Here is a 19,290-nt window from a genome sequence, read left to right as displayed (position 1 = left end):
AGCAGATGCTGCAATATGAAACACTGATAGAGAAAATATCTACTTTGAAAGCAACGACAAAAAAAAAGATATGTTTCTATACAAAGATGGTGTGTCAGTCCAACAGAAGGTGGCAGTGTATAGCCATATAATTCGTATTACAATTTTATTACACTTTACAAGCAAAATATTTAAAATTTTGATTAAATAAAAATGTTTAATTGAATATTATTAATGATCATTGATAATGAATGTTGTAAATTGGCTGGTTGATAACTTATGATAATTAAAGATTGGGAAATTACCTGCATTCACAGTGTATGTATGTACATGCCGCCACTTACTATTCGGCCACTATGACAGCATCATATGGAACCAAACTCTGTCTTTACTGTGCATTATACTTCTTTATACATTTACCTCAGTTCCATCTTATTGTATGTGAAAAAGAATTAAATCCACACATCAGTATTGTGTCTGAAATCATAAGGAGTTGCCTACCAGAGGGTAGGAAAACTCCAATGACAGCATCATTTCTCATAAGTGTGTATCTGTATGTGTGAGTGTGAGAGTATGTGTGTGTGTCTGTGTGTGTGTGTGTGTGTGTGTGCGTGTGGGTGTGGGTGCGGGTGTGTGTGTGTGTGCGTGCATGTGTGCGTGTGATCAGTGGTGAGACACTGTATGAATATGCAGTTTCAGTTCCACTATTCCAGACTTATTTGGAGGGTCACATTATTCATCTGTTTCACTCGCATTCAGGGAAACAAATGGAGCTAGTTCTCTATAACGCTTAATCCAGCTGGAATTTTAGTGAGGTCATTCAGAACGAAGACTTTGCTGCAGGGTTGATCAGTATGACTGCAGCTGGGTAAATGTAAAAGGTTATGCACTATATTTGATCATGCTAGTTCTGAAAGATCAAACAGTTAAGCAAAACAAAATTTCATGTAGATTTTTATCTTATATCCTTCACAGTGACAAAATGGGTAATGATATGTGATGATTACTTTCTACTGTAAACACTCACACACACACACATACATACAGGCCCACACATAGGCCCATATGCACGCACACACACACACACACACACACACACACACACACAGGCACGCACACACACATACACACACACAGGCCCACACACACACACACACACACACACACACACAGGCACGCACACACAGACACACACACAGGCCCAGACGCACACACACACACACACACACACACACACACACACTGACCTGTAGGCTGTCACACATCTCCTGGCTATATGTGATGCGCTGGATCTCAGTGGGGGAGCTCAGGTAGAGAGCCTGACCCCCGTTGGTGAAGCAGAAGGTTCGGGCGATGCGCATGTCCGTTAGAGGCAGGTAGTTTACATCCAGCAGGGGGCGCAAGCTTGGCAGGCTGCAATTCAAAAAGGAAAAAGACAGTTGAGCACTACAGAAAAGTGTTCCTTGAGCTGCCTATCAAATCGGGGTGCTGCACAGCCACATGCAGGCTGGAGGTAGGAGGTTTGTAATGAAAGGCGACGGTGACTGCTCTCATTACTGTAACTGCGCAAAGAGAGCGCTCAGCAGAGCGACACGTTCGCACATCCTGTGAGTCAGGCCCGAGATCAAACTGCATGCGACATCTGTGACATTTCGCCCCCACACGATAACCAATTTTAACATTTAACATCTCTGAATATTGCTGAATTGTTTCCATCACTGCAAACTCTTCCATCAGTTCAGGTGAAAAAGATATAACACAGCACCCTGTAAAGATATAACACAGCATCCTGTAGAGATATAACACAGCACCCTGTAAAGATATAACACAGCACCCTGTAGAGATATAACACAGCATCCTGTAAAGATATAATACAGCACCCTGTAGAGATATAACACAGCACCCTGTAAAGATATAACACAGCACCCTGTAAAGATATAACACAGCACCCTGTAGAGATATAACACAGCACCCTGTAGAGATATAACACAGCACCCTGTAAAAATATAACACAGCACCCTGTAGAGATATAACACAGCACCCTGTAAAAATATAACACAGCACCCTGTAGAGATATAACACAGCACCCTGTAAAGATATAACACAGCACCCTGTAAAGATATAACACAGCACCCTGTAAAAATATAACACAGCACCCTGTAGAGATATAACACAGCACCCTGTAAATATATAACACAGCACCCTGTAGAGATATAACACAGCACTGTGTAAAAATATAACACAGCACCCTGTAGAGATATAACACAGCACCCTGTAGAGATATAACACAGCACCCTGTAGAGATATAACACAGCACCCTGTAGAGATAAAACACAGCACCCTGTAGAGATATAACACAGCACCCTGTAAAAATATAACACAGCACCCTGTAGAGATATAACACAGCACCCTGTAAAAATATAACACAGCACCCTGTAGAGATATAACACAGCACCCTGTAAAAATATAACACAGCACCCTGTAGAGATATAATACAGCACCCTGTAAAAATATAACACAGCACCCTGTAGAGATATAACACAGCACCCTGTAGAGATATAACATAGCACCCTGTAAAGATATAACACAGCACCCTGTAAAGATATAACACAGCACCCTGAAAAGATATAACATAGCACCCTGTAAAAATATAACACAGCACAGAGTGTCTGGGACACTGGTGTGACAGAGGTCCGGTTGGGGTCAGTACCTGATCCTCATGCCATGGCTGTTGGCATAGTAGCAGGCCAGGCAGGGCTTGGTCTGTAGGGCCAGTATTGTCAGTAAGGGTCAGCAGCAGACACTAGGGATCAGTAGGAGACACTAGGGGACTGTAGTTTCAGTGAGGGTCACTAGGGATCAGTATTGGTTGGTAGGATCAGTAGGCACCAGTAGGGGTTGGTAGGTTCAGTAAGGGTTAGTAGCAGTTGCTAGGGTCAGTAAGGATCAGTAGGAATCAGTAGCAGTTGGTAGGGTCAGTAAGGGTCAGTAGGAATCAGTAGCGGTTGGTAGGGTCAGTAAGGGTCAGAAGGGATTAGTAGCAGTTGGTAGGGTCAGTAAGGGTCAGTAGGAATCAGTAGCAGTTGGTAGGGTCAGTAAGAGTCAGTAGGAATCAGTAGCGGTTGGTAGGGTCAGTAAGTGTCAGTAGGAATCAGTAGCGGTTGGTAGGGTCAGTAAGAGTCAGTAGGAATCAGTAGCGGTTGGTAGGGTCAGTAAGGGTCAGAAGGGATTAGTAGCAGTTGGTAGGGTCAGTAAGGGTCAGTAGGAATCAGTAGCGGTTGGTAGGGTCAGTAAGAGTCAGTAGGAATCAGTAGCGGTTGGTAGGGTCAGTAAGGGTTAGTAGGGATTAGTAGCAGTTGGTAGGGTCAGTAAGGGTCAGTAGGAATCAGTAGCGGTTGGTAGGGTCAGTAAGAGTCAGTAGGAATCAGTAGCGGTTGGTAGGGTCAGTAAGGGTTAGTAGGGATTAGTAGCAGTTGGTAGGGTCAGTAAGAGTCAGTAGGAATCAGTAGCGGTTGGTAGGGTCAGTAAGTGTCAGTAGGAATCAGTAGCGGTTGGTAGGGTCAGTAAGGGACAGTAGGGATTAGTAGCAGTTGGTAGGGTCAGTAAGGGTCAGTAGGGATTAGTAGAGGTAGTAGGGTCAGTGGGCATCAGCAGGTGTCAGTAGGGTAGGGTCAGTACCTGAGCATCATGATGTGCCCGTTGGCGCAGAAGCAGGCCAGGCCGACGCTGCTGCAGACGGACACCACGTCGGCCCGCAGGACGAAGGACGACTCGGTGATGTTGTGGACAAACAGGCAGGTCTGCGCCGGCATGAGGAAGACCTTGGCCTGCCGCTCCGAGCACACCACCGCCAGGTGGCCCTCTCCGGCCATGTCCTGGGACGAGCCGGGCGACGCAGTCACCAGCTTGCGCTTTCGGGGCCTGTCGGGGTCCTCTGGGGCATGCGGGTCCATCCACACCTCGTACGGGTCAGGGATCAGAGCACCCCCACAGTCCAATGAGCCAAACATCAACACGGACCCCTTTAGCATCAGCACTATGCCTGGAAAACCAAGGAGTGAGCAGAGGGATATTATAGGAGTTAGCATTAGCATATAAAGACAGATATCAGACCTCTGGTCTCTCTTCCGTGAGAGAACCTAGGAGACAGGTAGAGTCATATTTGACAATCATGTTTAACAAACATCTGTATATGGAACACAGTGTATGCTACAACATAGTTTAATAAGCAATATGATGTGGAATATTTAGCTGTAAGGGAAAGGGAGTGTGTGTCTACATGCTTCACGTGATAAACCCCAGTGAAGGCAACAAGGACATACAGTCACAACTGAAGTTTCATGTCTGTTTCATCTGAAGATCAACACCTTGTTACTCATAGATCACTGGGGCTTGCCTCTTCTAGACTGGTATGGAGTGGTCATTGGGGCTTGGCTCTAATAGATAGTGCGATCGTTTGGGTGAGTGTGTTGGGTGGGGCTCACCGCTGGGTGTCACGGTGACAGGCTCCTCCAATCGTTCCTCCTCCTGGGCAGGGACAGACAGGGCAAGGACGAGGGCGACGCCCAGGCTGGTGCCCACCCACAGGCAGGGGGTGGGCGCGGCGTCCGTCTTGTGGGCGTAGGACTCCATGAAGTGCAGCGTGGTCACGGCCTCCTTGGTCTCGCGGTCGATGCTGGAGACACTGGAGCTCCGCGAGCGGCTGAAGGAGTTCTCGCGGCTCTCTGCAGGGGGCGCCGGTAAGCGGCCCCGAGCGGGAGGGAGACACACTGGGTTAGACGTGCTTTAGCTACGGGCGCGGCCTGCACTTTCACACCACGGCTATGCTACTCTGGAAATGGCTGTGATTCCCCCAAATAAAAACAGAGACACTGGAAAGTCTGAATGTGGCAAGCGTAGGCAACGATGCAAAGAAAAAGAAACAAGGCACACACGCACATGGCCGCACAGACACACGCACACACACACACACACGCACGCACATGAACACACGAACACACGCACACACACACACACACACACACGCACGCACACATGCACGCACATGAACACACAAACACACGCACACACACGCACACATGCACGCACACACACACGCACATGCACGCACACACACACACACACACACACGCACGCACATGAACACACGAACACATGCACACATGCACACATGCACGCACACACACACGCACACACACACACACACACACACGCACGCACATGAACACACGAACACACGCACACACACACACACACACACACACACGCACATGCACGCACACACACGCACACGCACACACACGCACACGCACACACACAGCATGTATAACACATTTAAGCTCCCTAAAATGCTGATTAATAAACTTTTGACTGTCAGGTGACGTGACTGATGCCAGTGATTAAGCTGAGACCACTGCAAGCAGAGGTAGGAAGCAGGGAACGGCATATTGCCGGGGAGAGACTGATGATTTTCACCATGGCGACGGCTCAGTAAGGCTTAATGCGAAAGCTTCCCTTCCCCTCTTTAACAGCAATCCAGAAACCCAGCTGCCTAACTGCAGACACACAGCATAACACAAGCACATGTCTCTACTAAGCACAGGTAGGCATGTCATAGTCCCATATCAAAAACCCTTCACAGGCACAAATTCAGTTGAAACCTTGGGTACTAAATTGAAATTGAAATCGGTTTTATGCAGGCATTGCACAATGCACCCTGTAATAAATGCAAACAAATGATGAACAGCGAACAACAGGGATAAATGTGCACGACTGTGCAGCCAAACATGGAAGCGCACGTCGACTGTGCAAAGCGCGCGCAGGATGAACATGGCCGGAGACAAACGCGTCGCTCAGCCGAGCAAGAAACGGACGGCGGACGTACAGATGAGCGCGAGCGAGCGTGACCACCTGGACAGCATCAGACGGAGGGGGGACGGGACGGGACGGGACGGGCGGCAAACCGCGGTGGACGGACCGGGACGAGACCGCGAACGCGCCGCGCCCAGCGGCCGGTGCGCTTACCTTTCTCGTTCCAGGCGTACACGGTGACGTGGTGCTCATCGTGAGAGTACATACTGACTCCGTGTAACTGCTGCAGCATTGCCCGCCGGGAAGCATAACCTACACAGCGCCACCCGCCAAATGCCCCACCCCCACGCCAGCCCCAACCACAGACAGACAGACAGTGCCAAACGATCACAGAGGGGGAAAAGAGAAAGATATGTCTCAGGTCGGAAAGCAGAGTTAGGCCCAGCCCAGCTCTCTCTGAAGAAGGGTCCTCCATACTTCATTCTACTTCCATTTTACTCATCTGGAGTGACTGCTGAACAACACTTCTTCCATATTTCTTTCCCCTGTACATGCTCTATATTCCAGGTAAGGGAAGGAAGGGTGTAACTTCAGAGTTTTTGGAGCCTTAGAAAGACACTCCCCTTTCCTGGCCACTCCTTCCACCCTGACCTAACACAAAAAAGCCTGAACACAACGCCGCTGATGCTGGATCAGCCGGATGCACCAACAAGCAGGGAAATAAACAGGAACACAAAGTAACAAATTCAGAACGTGTCCTTAATGTGCTTTACGATATATTACTGCTCAGGCATCACAAGTTTTCATTGAATTTGAAAACCTATTTTTAAAGTGTGTACAGTGCTGTAGATGACCTGATCAGCTTATTTTATGTGTAAGTTCACAGACTTGTTAGTAGGGAGGAGTGTGGGGGCTGGGGGGGTTCGGGGCTGCCGCAATTACACTGCCACTTTTTTAAGTGGATGCTAAACGTGTGCACCATCCGAACCTATTCAATTTTGAGAGCCACAATGCAAAGCATCTCATAATTAGCCTGTGTGGTGTATGCATACTGCAGTGACACAGTTGCATTGGCTAAAGAAAGAAAGCTGCCTCCAGGTGCATGTTGGGACAGACTGTTGTTGTTTACACCGTTTGTATCATTTGCCCTTCTTCTGGCTGGTTCACTTCCCCACAGTGTGTCTCATTATCAGCATGCTGAAGCTCCTGCTCTTAATTAACCTTTAATCATCACAGTGACCCTGCTGTGGCAGGGTACTGCAATAATTAAAAGTTAATTAAGAGCATGAATGTCAGAGCAGCCTGCAGGGGGCACCAAAGATATGAAATAGACAATGGCCAGGCTAGACCAGAAGTGCCACAGACGCTGCCATGGACGCCTTTACTTTTCATTTACATTTTCATTTACTTTTCATGCATTTCAGCCATTTCAGTGCATTTCAGGATTTAACAACGATCACACGCACCCTTTAAAAAGGCATTTCAGGTCTTTCATCTCTGCTTTATCCTTTTGCTTCTCAGCTGCAGGCAATGCTTGAGATTTTGTGTGAATGGATGCCCTGCAGATCTCAAGTTTTACAGTCAGTTCCTAGTTTAGAATGATTGATTGTTCCTGCATAAACAGTGGCCAAACTAGAGACACTTAAAAAAAATTCTCCAAAAAGAACACACACTAGCTTAGGGACTTTAATTTTACATGGAAACTAAACACATAACCCATTTGATTGATTCCCTATGGTATGTGAGGCAAAACTGCATTGTGGGTAGCAGTCAGTTGCAGTTCCATTCTGCATGTTCGGCTCCCATTTTGGCCTGATCTTTGGATAAGTACTGCAGCTTACTGGGTTTAGCGGACGTTAATAATCCATTCTGTCATCAGCCTGCCTTCTCCCCATTTTAAACTAAATGGCATCAAAATAATAAACTAATGACTGGATTGGCAAACAAGCCACCCATCACAAGACCTGGCACATCTCCCAGTGCTCTTCCACACTGGCACATCTCCCAGCCCCCCTCCACGCTGGTGTTTGGAGTGCAAATTTTTGGCCCTTCTAATGATGTTAAACTAAAAGGGTTTGGCATAATTGGGCGATGACGTGTAGAGAGATGCTGAAGAAAGACCTGGCAACCTTACCAGCAGAGGCACTGCTTTTGTGAACACGCATGGCAGCACAATCAAGAACATTCTTTACATTTAAATCCTTAGGTTTGAGCCAAATAAAATGCTTAATCTTGAGAGGAAAAAAAGGTTCAAAGAAGGTTGCTTTGCAGTGAATGAATGAAGAAGAGGTTCGACAGCACCGTTTACAGCAACCATGTTTTATTCATAACTTAATTTAAATGCAATGGCGTCTATGCTGACGTGTTTCGCCCAAGGTCTTTGTCAAAGCACAGGCAACAAACCTCCTCCTGATGCACTGGGTTTGTTTCAGGTCTGAGATCATGTAGGTGACAGGAGGGTTCCGAAAGGCTGTGGCAATGCTTTCCTTCACTCCAGGAGCTGTACACAGTAAAATGTGCAGCGTTAATTCAACTTTAACAGTGTTAATTCCTCTCTGAACAGATACCATTTAGTCCCACTCCGGAACGTGGGACCAAATGTTATCTGTTAAGAGTTGAATTAACATTATTATAGCTGAATTGCTGAACTGTACATTTTACTGTGTACCTAAGCAAAGGTGGGTGCTGATCTGATCACCTCTTTAGCTGAATAAATCAGTGTTGAGTAACTGGGCTGAACTACCTGGCCTCAGTGTGGAGCACAGTTGTGCTGCTGGCTTATTAGCATCCTGTAGTGCTCTGTGCTTTAATGTCCAGTCCCACAGTGGAGTGAAGCCTCAAAGAGTTTCATATACAGGGGGTTAAAATGGCCGTCTCCCCCCAAAACTAGCTAATTCAGCACTGTTCCGTCCCAAACTCTGAGCTTCCAGCTGGGAGGAGATGCAGATCTCCTAGAAGTCATTAATCCTCACAGAATCACCTTTAAAGAGTAACTTTGGCAGATTTTTCATCAGCCCCCCCCGTGCTTATCTGCACTGACTGAGGACGGAGCAGCCAACAAACCTTTGAACGTCACTCAGATACTTCTGCATTCAGAGCTTGGCAAGCGAGGCAACCCCTCCACTACCCAACACTGCCACCCTGAAGTAGCTGCAAGCACTAGACAGCGTTATGGAATGTGATAAAAAACCAGTGATCATCAATGGCCAATTCCTTCAGAACTTCAGTTGTATTTTTGCACCAAAATCGTGGAATTATCCATATGGTTCTATCACCTCACATTAGGAAATATTTTTTCACACAGAGAGTGGTCAATGCGTGGAATAGCTTGCCTGGACATGTAGTGGAGGCAGAAACACTGGGGGTATTCAAGGCCTGGCTTGATACAGTGTTAGATATTATCTAGCTTTTAGGTACACTAAACATTAAGTACAGTTTAGTGGTAGGAATAGACAAGCAGTGTTGGGCTGAATGGCCTGTTCTCCTCTTACGTTATGTTATGTTATATGTGGTTGTATTTGCTATTTTCTTTCACAAAAGTTTCTGTAAAGCATCTTACATTAAAAATAAACAACATTCACAGGGTCATAGCACGACTCATTGGATGTGCAGACTACAGAATTCTTCATGAGGTTTAGCTGCCTTCTGCTTGCACAACCAAAATTTGCCATACATTATTATAGGACAGTACCACTCCCAATATAGAGGACCATGCGTGAATTTACACAATGTTCAGTGGGCAGAGCTACCACGTGCTGTCAATGACTTAGCCATTTCAGCCATTCAAAGGCCCACAATAACAAATACGAAAACATAAAATGTTGGGTAAACAATGAAAAGCCATTGACAACCTGAAAATATTTGCTTGAATTAGTCACACAAGGTTAGGCACAGTGGCACTGCAGTTAAATAAAAAAAACAGGGTTAAAAGTGTTTTTACGTGTAAAACGTGAAATCAGCCAGTGACGGACCAGAGTGGCTCCCCTCATCAGCAGCTGTGCATCTTGCATGTAATCCTAATAGACTGAGTTGCTGCCACAGACAGCAAAGATGAACCATGAATCCAAACTCGGACAACTGGGACATGACAGGGTGATGCACAGTAAAACATTCTGTGTCAATTCTATTCGGACAGGACTGAATGTTCTCTGGAGTTCAGTGTACTCTCTTGATTTAACACGGACCATTTTACTGGGCACCATTATGATAATGCTTTTTCAGTCAGGCAGACACTCTGTTAAGTGTTACTATTTTGCTTTACATACACAGCTTCATCAGTCATAAAAAAATAACTCGCCAAGCTGTGTTTGTGAAAGAAAAAAGACACCTGAATATATTGGTGTTTGATAGGTTGAAATATCAGGACAAATGAATGCAAACTGCATCCAGACCACTGCCCGGGCCCAGGTAGATGAGACTCTTCCCTTACAAAGTAGTGGAAGTGGACAGGGTGGTCATACATATCTGCGGGGGGGGTGGGGGGGGTGGGGGGGTGGGGGGTTACCAGCACTAGCAGGGTGAGAGCTGAGCCTGGCTCAAATCATTATTTTAAATGCTTTAACCCTCTATACACCAGCGAAAAATGTACCCGTTTTCAGCAATATTCAGCTTCTTTTCTTTTGTATATTTTGCATAATGTTTTTGTTTTATTTAGTTTTTTAACCTATTACCAGTATCTAAAGCGTTAAAGCATGTCACACATGTATTTGACCCAGGTCTGGTTGGTGTCATCATGAAGGGTGAATGTTAGTCTAAACATGAGTTAGTGTTAGTTTGTGTTGGTTAAATCCCCAGTCTGAATCCTTGGAAAGTTCACTGGCATTTGTTAGAAAAATATGGGAAATACAGCTAACTAAAAGTTTATTTAAACTTGGAAGCTTTTTAGAAACTTGTCAAGGGAATATATTTTTGTTATGTGATGTAATAACCTATCAGCCCAAAAGATCCAATAGGAATACATGAAAGTTGACTGAATTAGTCTGTAGATTAGTAGAAAGCTGGGATCAGTCCAACAGTGCAGCTCCACATTTATATCAGTGTTGATTCAAACAGAAATCAGAAAAACACAGTAGTTTCTGTCATTTCAAGTTTCAAATACAAACTGCATTTAGCATTTGTATCTTCTGCATTTTTCAGTTATGTAATATTTTCATCCTTGAAATCACAGAAACTGCTACATTTTCCTGCATAAAGGGTAAAATATAAAAATTGGTGATTGAGGGAACACAATGTTTTCCCATTTATATCAACAAGGATGCTGATAGGCTCCTATCTCCATCTCTGTCTTTGCTAAATAATTGCTAAATAAATTCAATATGCTAAAAACATGTCACCAATTTTTATGTGTGAGGAGGACAAGGAGGGGAGGAGGTCAGGCACACACCTTCCGTGTGGGAAACAGGCAAAGAGATCTCCATGCAAGCGGCAGACTGGGCCTTCCGGAAAGGGGGTCGGCTAGGCCCCCGTCGGCCCCCCAGCCTCGGCCCCTCGGGAATGGGGGGGGCACGCGGTTTCCCGGCAACACAGGACTGGGAGGTGGGGCTCGTGCAGTGTCCGTTTACATGATCTGTAATAACGGCACAGTGTTAGCAAACACAAATAAAAATGAACAAACAAACAACACCAGTGAGTTGTCTAGGAGTGGAAATGATTTCAGCAGGAAGGGCAGGACAGTAAGGGAGTGAGGGAAGATACAGAGGAAGCACCACCAATCAGAACAAGTGTTACATGAGAGGGCGGAGAGAAGATACAGAGGAGAGACCAATCAGAACAATGCTGCAAGAGGGGGTGGAGGGGAAGAGACAGAGGAGAGACCAATCAGATGGAGTGATGCAGCTTGCTTTATTTGTACCAGAAAAGAAACATAAGATGATATGAATATGCGAGACAGCAGGCAGGAGAGAAATGCGTTCAACAGCAGGTCTGGGCAGCAGCACAGTCAGTTAAATCCAGAGAAAAATACCATACAAAAATGCAACATGTTTATACGGGAGTTTCCGGTCTTTTGAATGGGAAAGTGAATGTCTAATATAATTACTCTCAGACCAATGAAAATAAATAACAGTTCAGCAGAGGAATAGAACAGCACCGGGAAGTCTTTTTAATCAATCACTCCTATCGTGTGTGTGTGTGTGTGTGTGCTCTACATGTAACTGAAATAAACAGAAATGCCCCTTAGAGCCAGCAATGCTTCTGCAGCTCTGTACTGGTGCTCTGTTGGTGCCGGGTTCATTCACAGTATTAAATCCATCCCTCTCATAAAAAGCAGGACTTTGGGCAGCCTTCAGAAGAGCCGGCAGGCCTGTAGGCTGTCAGACTGTTCTGCAGGGAACCGCATGGCATTAAAGACATTTTCAGGAGCAATATGGGAGTACTGATAACCCAGGGTCCTCTGACCTAAAAACAAGCTTGTACCGGACACATTATTTTACCGGAGGATAATCAATATGCAGGACTCGGGGTTTCAGGAAGTTAGGGTGTTACCTGTCATGTATTTCTGACCCAGTGTTAGTACAAATGAGGAAGCAGAGGAACCCTGCATCTGTACAGACAGGCTGTCTGCAGGCCTACAGGCCACAGGGTAATGCAGTCAAAGACACATTCCGGAAGGCTCTACAGAAGCTATAGCATTCATCTGGTCACAGTGCATTTGCAGTAATAAGAAGTAATAAGACTGATGAGTGTTTGGGGGGGGGGGGGGGGGTTGTTATACTGTTAATTGGGCTTAAAGAATCTCATATTGGCACATGTACATTTTGTGTCTGCACATCCAGGTTCGTTCCCCATCTGTTTGTTAATATGTCCCGTTCCACAGAGCAGCCTTTTGCACAATTTCAGGCCTGCATCTCTACCTGTCAAATACAGACAGTATGTTTGAAGGGCGGATGTTGATGAGGAGCTGTGGTTTCTCAGCTGTTCCTCCTGCGAGATCTTTGAAGCTCACAGGAACAGAGACTTTACACTGGAGCAGCAGACTTGAGATTAGAACGGTTTCTATGGTGAAGTCTGATGTGTTTCATTACCTGACTTACAGTACTGTGTTAGCACTGTTCTGTTCTGTTCTATCTTGTAACTCCCAGGTTATATAAGTGCAAAATGTGAGAGTCCAGTGGGATTGCCATGGAGCTCATTGTTTGTGCTTATAGTTAAATTTTTGTTTTCCTCTTTGGGGAATTTAAGCCACATTTTTGCTGAGATCCTGTCTAGAGGTGCTTTCTTTGGCCAAGTCCAATCAATTTAACTGAGCTAATATAGATTGCAGCAACTGCTGACAAATTAATATTGATTGGAGAAAACATTAATAGAAACACAGTCACAGATACAGTAACATTAGATTTCAGAGAAACACTCATGAGAACCATCCATGGTTCTAAAAAAGCACTTACTTTTCTGTGTAAAAGTAGGCTATATAACATTAAAAAGCGCACAAATGTGTGCGCACACACACACGTCTGCAGAGTTATGATTAAATGAGTAAAGCAGGAATAATTTCTAAAGCCGTGTCATTGTAATGTGAGGGAGAGCATGTGTAAGCAAATGCAATGCCCTAATCTCATACTTACAGCAGGCTCTGCTTTCAGGTCTACTGCCACAGCCTGAGAAAACAGCCTATATTCTCTATATTGTGGAATAGCCAGTTTAGTCCTGAGAATAAAAATTCAGGTGCAAGGCTCCTGGGGCTCCTTATACAGACCTGGCTGTATGAAGAGATCAATGCACATTTGATCATCCCAGCCAGCTCTCAGGCACATTCAAAACATACCCTGACACACAGCTCAACCTGCTACCAAGCAAACCAGTCTATCTACACCATCCACTTCATTTTCAATATATAAAATCGTTTTGAACCACGTTTATAAATTACACAATGTTGGACTGTACTATGACTGAAGATGTTTCAGGTTAAGAGCCCCAGAGAGGACAGAAAGTGCCAAAAGAGATGATACAATGTGTGCTCTAATGTGCTCTAGAAGAGTCCAATCACAAGAGTGAAGAAGTCTTGCATGGACCAATTACAATGCACTGATGAAATCTGAATGGTCCAATTACGAATGGGATCATTTTCTTCGCTATTTATAGCCATGAGATAGCAGAAATCCTTGAAAATATTTTTTTAAATGTCAAATAAAATATGTATATAAGATTAAATGAACAGAAAAAAGTTTAAAAAGAACTGCATGACAGAGAGATGCCGACAGAGTTGAATGAGATAGAGACAGAAGGAACACACTTTTATGTGCAGAAAGTTTCTGTGGGCAAAGATCATAAATTGACAGGAGAACACATAAATAAGAGGAAATTAAGAACTGTAGGCTTTTGCTGACAGTACCAAAATGAGACTTAAAATCTGTGGGCAGGTTTATCTTTCTGTCAGTTTAGGAAAGAAAACAGTTCATTATTAAAGTGGCAATCTGTAATTTTTTTTTCATATTAAAATGACATATTTGATAACTTCTCATGCTGACATTTTTGTAGGAATGTGGATTCAATGTGTTTGTATTCTGAAATTGCTCCTTTATATGCTATTTTCCACTGGTGGTGTCAGGTGCACCAATCCCGCAAAGTATTCACATTTCATAACACATGCATGGGAACTTGAATGCCAAATGTGAAAGAGCAAGTGCCAAAAATCCAAAAAGCATCTTTAAAATTAGATTTGATATGTGGCTCAATATTACCATGTCAGGCAACATTGTTGGCTGTCTCTAGGCAAGGAAAAAAAAACATAAATATCATGAAAAAAGTACAAAATGCATTTTCAACTTTGCAAATGGGTAAAGACTGTTCTCGGTGAATGTTAGAACCCAATCACCAATCAGAAACCCTGGAAACCAGCTGAAAGAGGAGGAGGCCCAACTCCACATGCAGTGCGTATTCTCACAGACAGGATAGTGCTCTAACAACGCACAGCATTCAGACTTAGTAGATTCCACTCAAAGACTTTACAGACAATCCAGATGTCTACAGGACAATGTCTGTCTCATCACTGAGGAAAACAGGAACTGACCACATATGTCTTCGGCCTTGGGATTGGACATTGCAATCCATGAATAAGTCAGAGCTCCCAGAGAAAAGGCACAAAATGAACAGAAGCAAAAACAACAAACAAATAATGCTTGATTTTAAGAGAAAATGAAAAAAAAAGATGAAACAAGAGTTTTTTTGCATGCATTTTTCATTGCACACAAACTGCAAAGGGAAATCGAATTTGGGGGGATAATGCATTGGAAGTTCTCTGTGGTACATAAGAGGAGGAACAGGATTTTGGGGTCTGAAGGGTGTGCTGGCTGCACCACAAGTCAAACCCAAGTCCTGCACAGATTTACTGATGGGGTGTGCATTTCAAGTTTTCATCACAAGCAGCCGTGGATGCGCACTTTCTCCCTAAACGTCCTGCTTTTGAAGTTAGGCCCTCATTGGTGTACAACTGTCAAGAATCTATGCAGTAGACCCAGGAGAAGTCTGCCAGGACTGCAGAACCAATAAAATGCCTGGAAAGAGGAATCAGAGTGCAGACTGTAACATCTATGCTGGTGTTTCACAGAGAGGCTTGCCAGTTCACTGCTTCTATTTGATCACAGGCTACATAGGGTCAGGGATTAGCTGGCTAATCAATTGAAAAGAATTGTCAAGGTATTTTGACATTTTTAAACATGACTGATGTTAGGGGAAAAAATAAATCCTAACAGTTAATGATGCTATTATACCTGCTGTTGCTGCGAAAATCTCAAAGGGCAGCAGACTTCTGTGAATTCACAAAAAAATACATTTCCGTGAAAAAGGCTCAGTCCATTCTAAATAAAAAGCTTCTGTTTCACAGCCCAGTTAAAGATATGCTCGGGTTAAATTCTATCAACTGCAGAATTCCATTATTTGGAAGTCATTAAACCATTTTGTAAAAGACCTTGATTTCCAATGTTCTGCTTTTGAATTTATTTCTCAAAGAAATGCAGACAAAAGACATATTCGGCTTCTGTTGCAGGCATCCTTGCAAGATAAATAAATGAAAGGTGTCCATATAAAGAGTGTCCCCTGTATAAGGTGTACGGACATTCACATTGTAAACACTCGTAATTGAATCGTGGATCAATGCAGCATGTCTTTCAGATGCAGTCTATTGAGTCAGAGCTGTTAATGAGATGAGGCCATTCTCCGCTCGGTGCTGAGCGGATGCTGCTGGAGTCATATAAATGGAGGGACAGAAGAGAGCTTCAGCAGGATGCATTTGTGGGAGGGGGGATCGGGGCGGGGGCAGTCATCAAGGCAATCTCAGGACACACTTCAGGTAATGACAGAGCCATCCGGCGTGAGCGTGTGAATGCAGAGTGTGAGCATGTGATCATATGTGAATATCCGAGGGAGAGGTCGAGTGAGCGAATGATAGTGAGGTGAGGGCGTGTGTGTGTGTGCGTGTGTGTGCGTGTGTTTGACAGAGAGGGAGACAGGGGGGGGGAGGAACAGAGAGAAAGGAAGAGAGAGACAGAGAGAAGGGGAGAGAAAGGGAAAGGGAGGGAGGGAGAGAGTGGATAGTGGAGTCTCACAAGCAGATATGGTTGCTCAGATAGGATAGGCTGTGCCCACATTACAACCAATAGAGGGTGAGGTCGCGAGTGTGAATGTACGTGAATGTGTGTGTGTGTGTGTGTGTGTGTGTGTGTGTGTCTGTGTGTGAATGTGTGTGTGCACATGAGCGTGTGTCTGATTGTGTGTGAGAGAGAGACAGACAGAGAGAGAGAGAGAGAGAGAGAGAGAGAGAGAGAGAGAGAGAGAGAGAGAGAGAGGAGGAGAGAGATGGATAGCTTTTTTCAGTGCATACTCAACTGGGGTACATTCATTCTTCCCTAATGTGACTAAGCGGCAGTTGCACACACTCCTGTAAAATCTCAAACCAATCTGTTTTTAATTTCACTGGGATAACTTGAGGGGATATGAGTTATTCCAGTCTTTAGAAGCACTGCATGATGCAGAATACATTATGAAAGCAGTTATTTCCAAAATGAACTCAATTGCTAACATTTCCTCTGAGATTAGAAATGGACAGACTCAAGCAAAACAAAGACTGCCATGCACATATGGCTATTAAAAATGAATGGGGTTTGAGAGTGGAAAAAATAACCCTCACTCGGTTAGATAAAATGAATGGCGAGCCATTTCCTTTTAAAAAATACACTGCATGACGAATCCACCAGGAGCACATTATGATAGCAGCAGAGCAGCTTCACAAGTCCCTGGACTGACCAGGCTAAGCAAACAGGCACACCCTTCTGACAATCAACCGTGGCTGAATAAACACACAGACAAAGACACAGGCACACACAAGCGCACATGCACAGGCAGCCACACACACACACACACACACACACTCTCTCACAACGGACCAGGGCTAAGCTAACACACACCATTCTCACAAAGGTGCAGCGATGGAGGGATATGGGAGTGGTGAAGGTTCTGGAAGCAAGGCTGAAGATCTCTGCATGTACGTGACAGGCCCAGGATGCTTATGACATGTGAGCATCTGGCATTGATGACATCATGCTTACCATTGTCTAGCAAGTAATACACGGGGTTGTAGTGGGAGGGCCTCAGACCAGCTGCTGGGTCAGGGAGGGGGCGGGGCTCAGGGTGGAGGGAGGATTGGTATGGAACTGACACAAAAATATAAATAAATAAATAAAAACACCAGACAGGACCAAACAGTTATCCAAAAAATACTTCAACCTTTTAGAAACCATTACAATTCCAGTAAATTTCTAAAGAGATATTTATTTTGAAAAAAAAGTAATGTTCACAGATTTTAATAAAATTACAAATAAAATTTTTAATAAAATTTTACTTGCATACTGTGATGTTTCAGTTAACAGCATTGTTGAAAATGTTCAGGCATCTGCAAGAGCCCCTTCGAATTATACCAACATCTGAAGAGTTTGAGTACCTGAAATATTATGACCTTTGACCCAGGTCTGTTGAGTACAGCAGGATCAGTGTGAGAGCAAGGACATAAAGTAATTAACAGGCTTTTTCAAAAAAAAAAAAAAGGTTATGAGAAGCTTAGGGTACACAGCCTGCTTCAGATTGACATCCATATCAAATGCTAAGGTTTCCGTGGCGACAATTCCATCTGGACCTATGATACTCTAGCCCAGTTTCCTGATTGGACCAAAGAGGCTTTTCTGTTTATCTCACGAACCTCACTCTCAAACTGCATCTTCAGATGTGAGAAGGATTTTACTCTTAAACAATTCATAAACACAAGAAGGCTCCTGCTTTTACCCCTGGTGTCTTGAATGAACACCTGTCAGAGATTCTGTTTCTGTACAGAGAGCAGAACAGCACATATTCATTAGCATCAACTCGGTTTCCTTTCCCTGGTTCTATTCCTGCTACTCTAAACACACTACAAGTAATATGATCACATGACAGTGTAGCGCACACCTAGCAAAGACCAAAATGAATGAACGTTTGTCTGTCCTTTAACAGGTACATTCTATGTACACTATCTTTTCCATCTGCCTGCCCAGGGACAACAGATTAAATTGAGCTTGATAGTTAATTCTCAGACAAGCTGCCCACTGTCCCAGTAAAATTAAATAAATAAAAAAATTAAATAAAAAATCAGGGTCAGCACCAATTCACCCCAGCAGAAAAAAGCAGAGGCCAATCTGAAACAATCACAGAGGACTGACAGAAACATGCATTTCCCTGAGTGGTGAGAATAGAGTGTCGAAGGGGAGATGGCTGGTCAACCAAAGCTCGGCAGAGACAGGTGTGCTGTATGGGGAGCCTGAAGCAAGTTATATGAGGGTTATGTATAAGTGAGTTATATGAGGCTAATGTATAAGTGAGTTATATGAGGGTTATGTATAAGTGAGTTATAGGAGGGTTATGTATAAGTGAGTTATATGAGGGTTATGTATAAGTGAGCTATAGGAGGCTAATGTATAAGTGAGTTATATGAGGCTAATGTATAAGTGAGTTATATGAGGGTTATGTATAAGTGAGTTATATGAGGGTTATGTATAAGTGAGTTATATGAGGGTTATGTATAAGTGAGTTATATGAGGCTAATGTATAAGTGAGTTATATGAGGCTAATGTATAAGTGAGTTATATGAGGGTTATGTATAAGTGAGTTATATGAGGGTCATGTATAAGTGAGTTATATGAGGGTCATGTATAAGTGAGTTATATGAGGGTTATGTATAAGTGAGTTATATGAGGGTTATGTATAAACGAGTTATATGAGGGTCATGTATAAGTGAGTTATATGAGGGTTATGTATAAGTGAGTTATATGAGGGTTATGTATAAGTGAGTTATATGAGGGTCATGTATAAGTGAGTTGTATGAGGGTTATGTGTAACTGAGTTATATGAGGGTTATGTATAAGTGAGTTATATGAGGGTTATGTATAAGTGAGTTATAGGAGGGTTATGTATAAGTGAGTTATATGAGGGTCATGTATAAGTGAGTTATATGAGGGTTATGTATAAATGAGTTATATG

At 43.9% G+C, this 19,290-nt stretch overlaps 1 protein-coding gene across 10 annotated transcripts in view; it reads right to left on the bottom strand.

The window, feature by feature from the left end:
* Positions 1-19,290, bottom strand: part of LOC118214040 (syntaxin-binding protein 5-like) — a 99,520-nt gene that overhangs the window by 4,881 nt on the left and 75,349 nt on the right. For 2 of the 10 annotated variants that reach the window (XM_035393443.1, XM_035393444.1), the window contains 6 exons: positions 17,331-17,435; positions 11,174-11,356; positions 6,004-6,102; positions 4,464-4,703; positions 3,658-4,021; positions 1,227-1,392 (listed from right to left, as the gene is read on the bottom strand). In XM_035393443.1, the coding sequence (XP_035249334.1) occupies positions 1,227-1,392; positions 3,658-4,021; positions 4,464-4,703; positions 6,004-6,102; positions 11,174-11,356; positions 17,331-17,435 (1,157 nt within the window). The remainder of the gene's footprint in view (positions 1-1,226; positions 1,393-3,657; positions 4,022-4,463; positions 4,704-6,003; positions 6,103-11,173; positions 11,357-17,330; positions 17,436-19,290) is intronic. The other 8 variants (XM_035393446.1, XM_035393447.1, XM_035393448.1 and 5 more) reach the window with 5 other exon arrangements.

The sequence above is a fragment of the Anguilla anguilla genome, chromosome 15, assembly GCF_013347855.1.
Source record: "Anguilla anguilla isolate fAngAng1 chromosome 15, fAngAng1.pri, whole genome shotgun sequence".
NCBI lineage: Eukaryota > Metazoa > Chordata > Actinopteri > Anguilliformes > Anguillidae > Anguilla > Anguilla anguilla.
The sequence above is the reverse complement of the archived record's forward strand: the minus strand, read 5'-3'. Positions and strand labels throughout refer to the sequence as shown.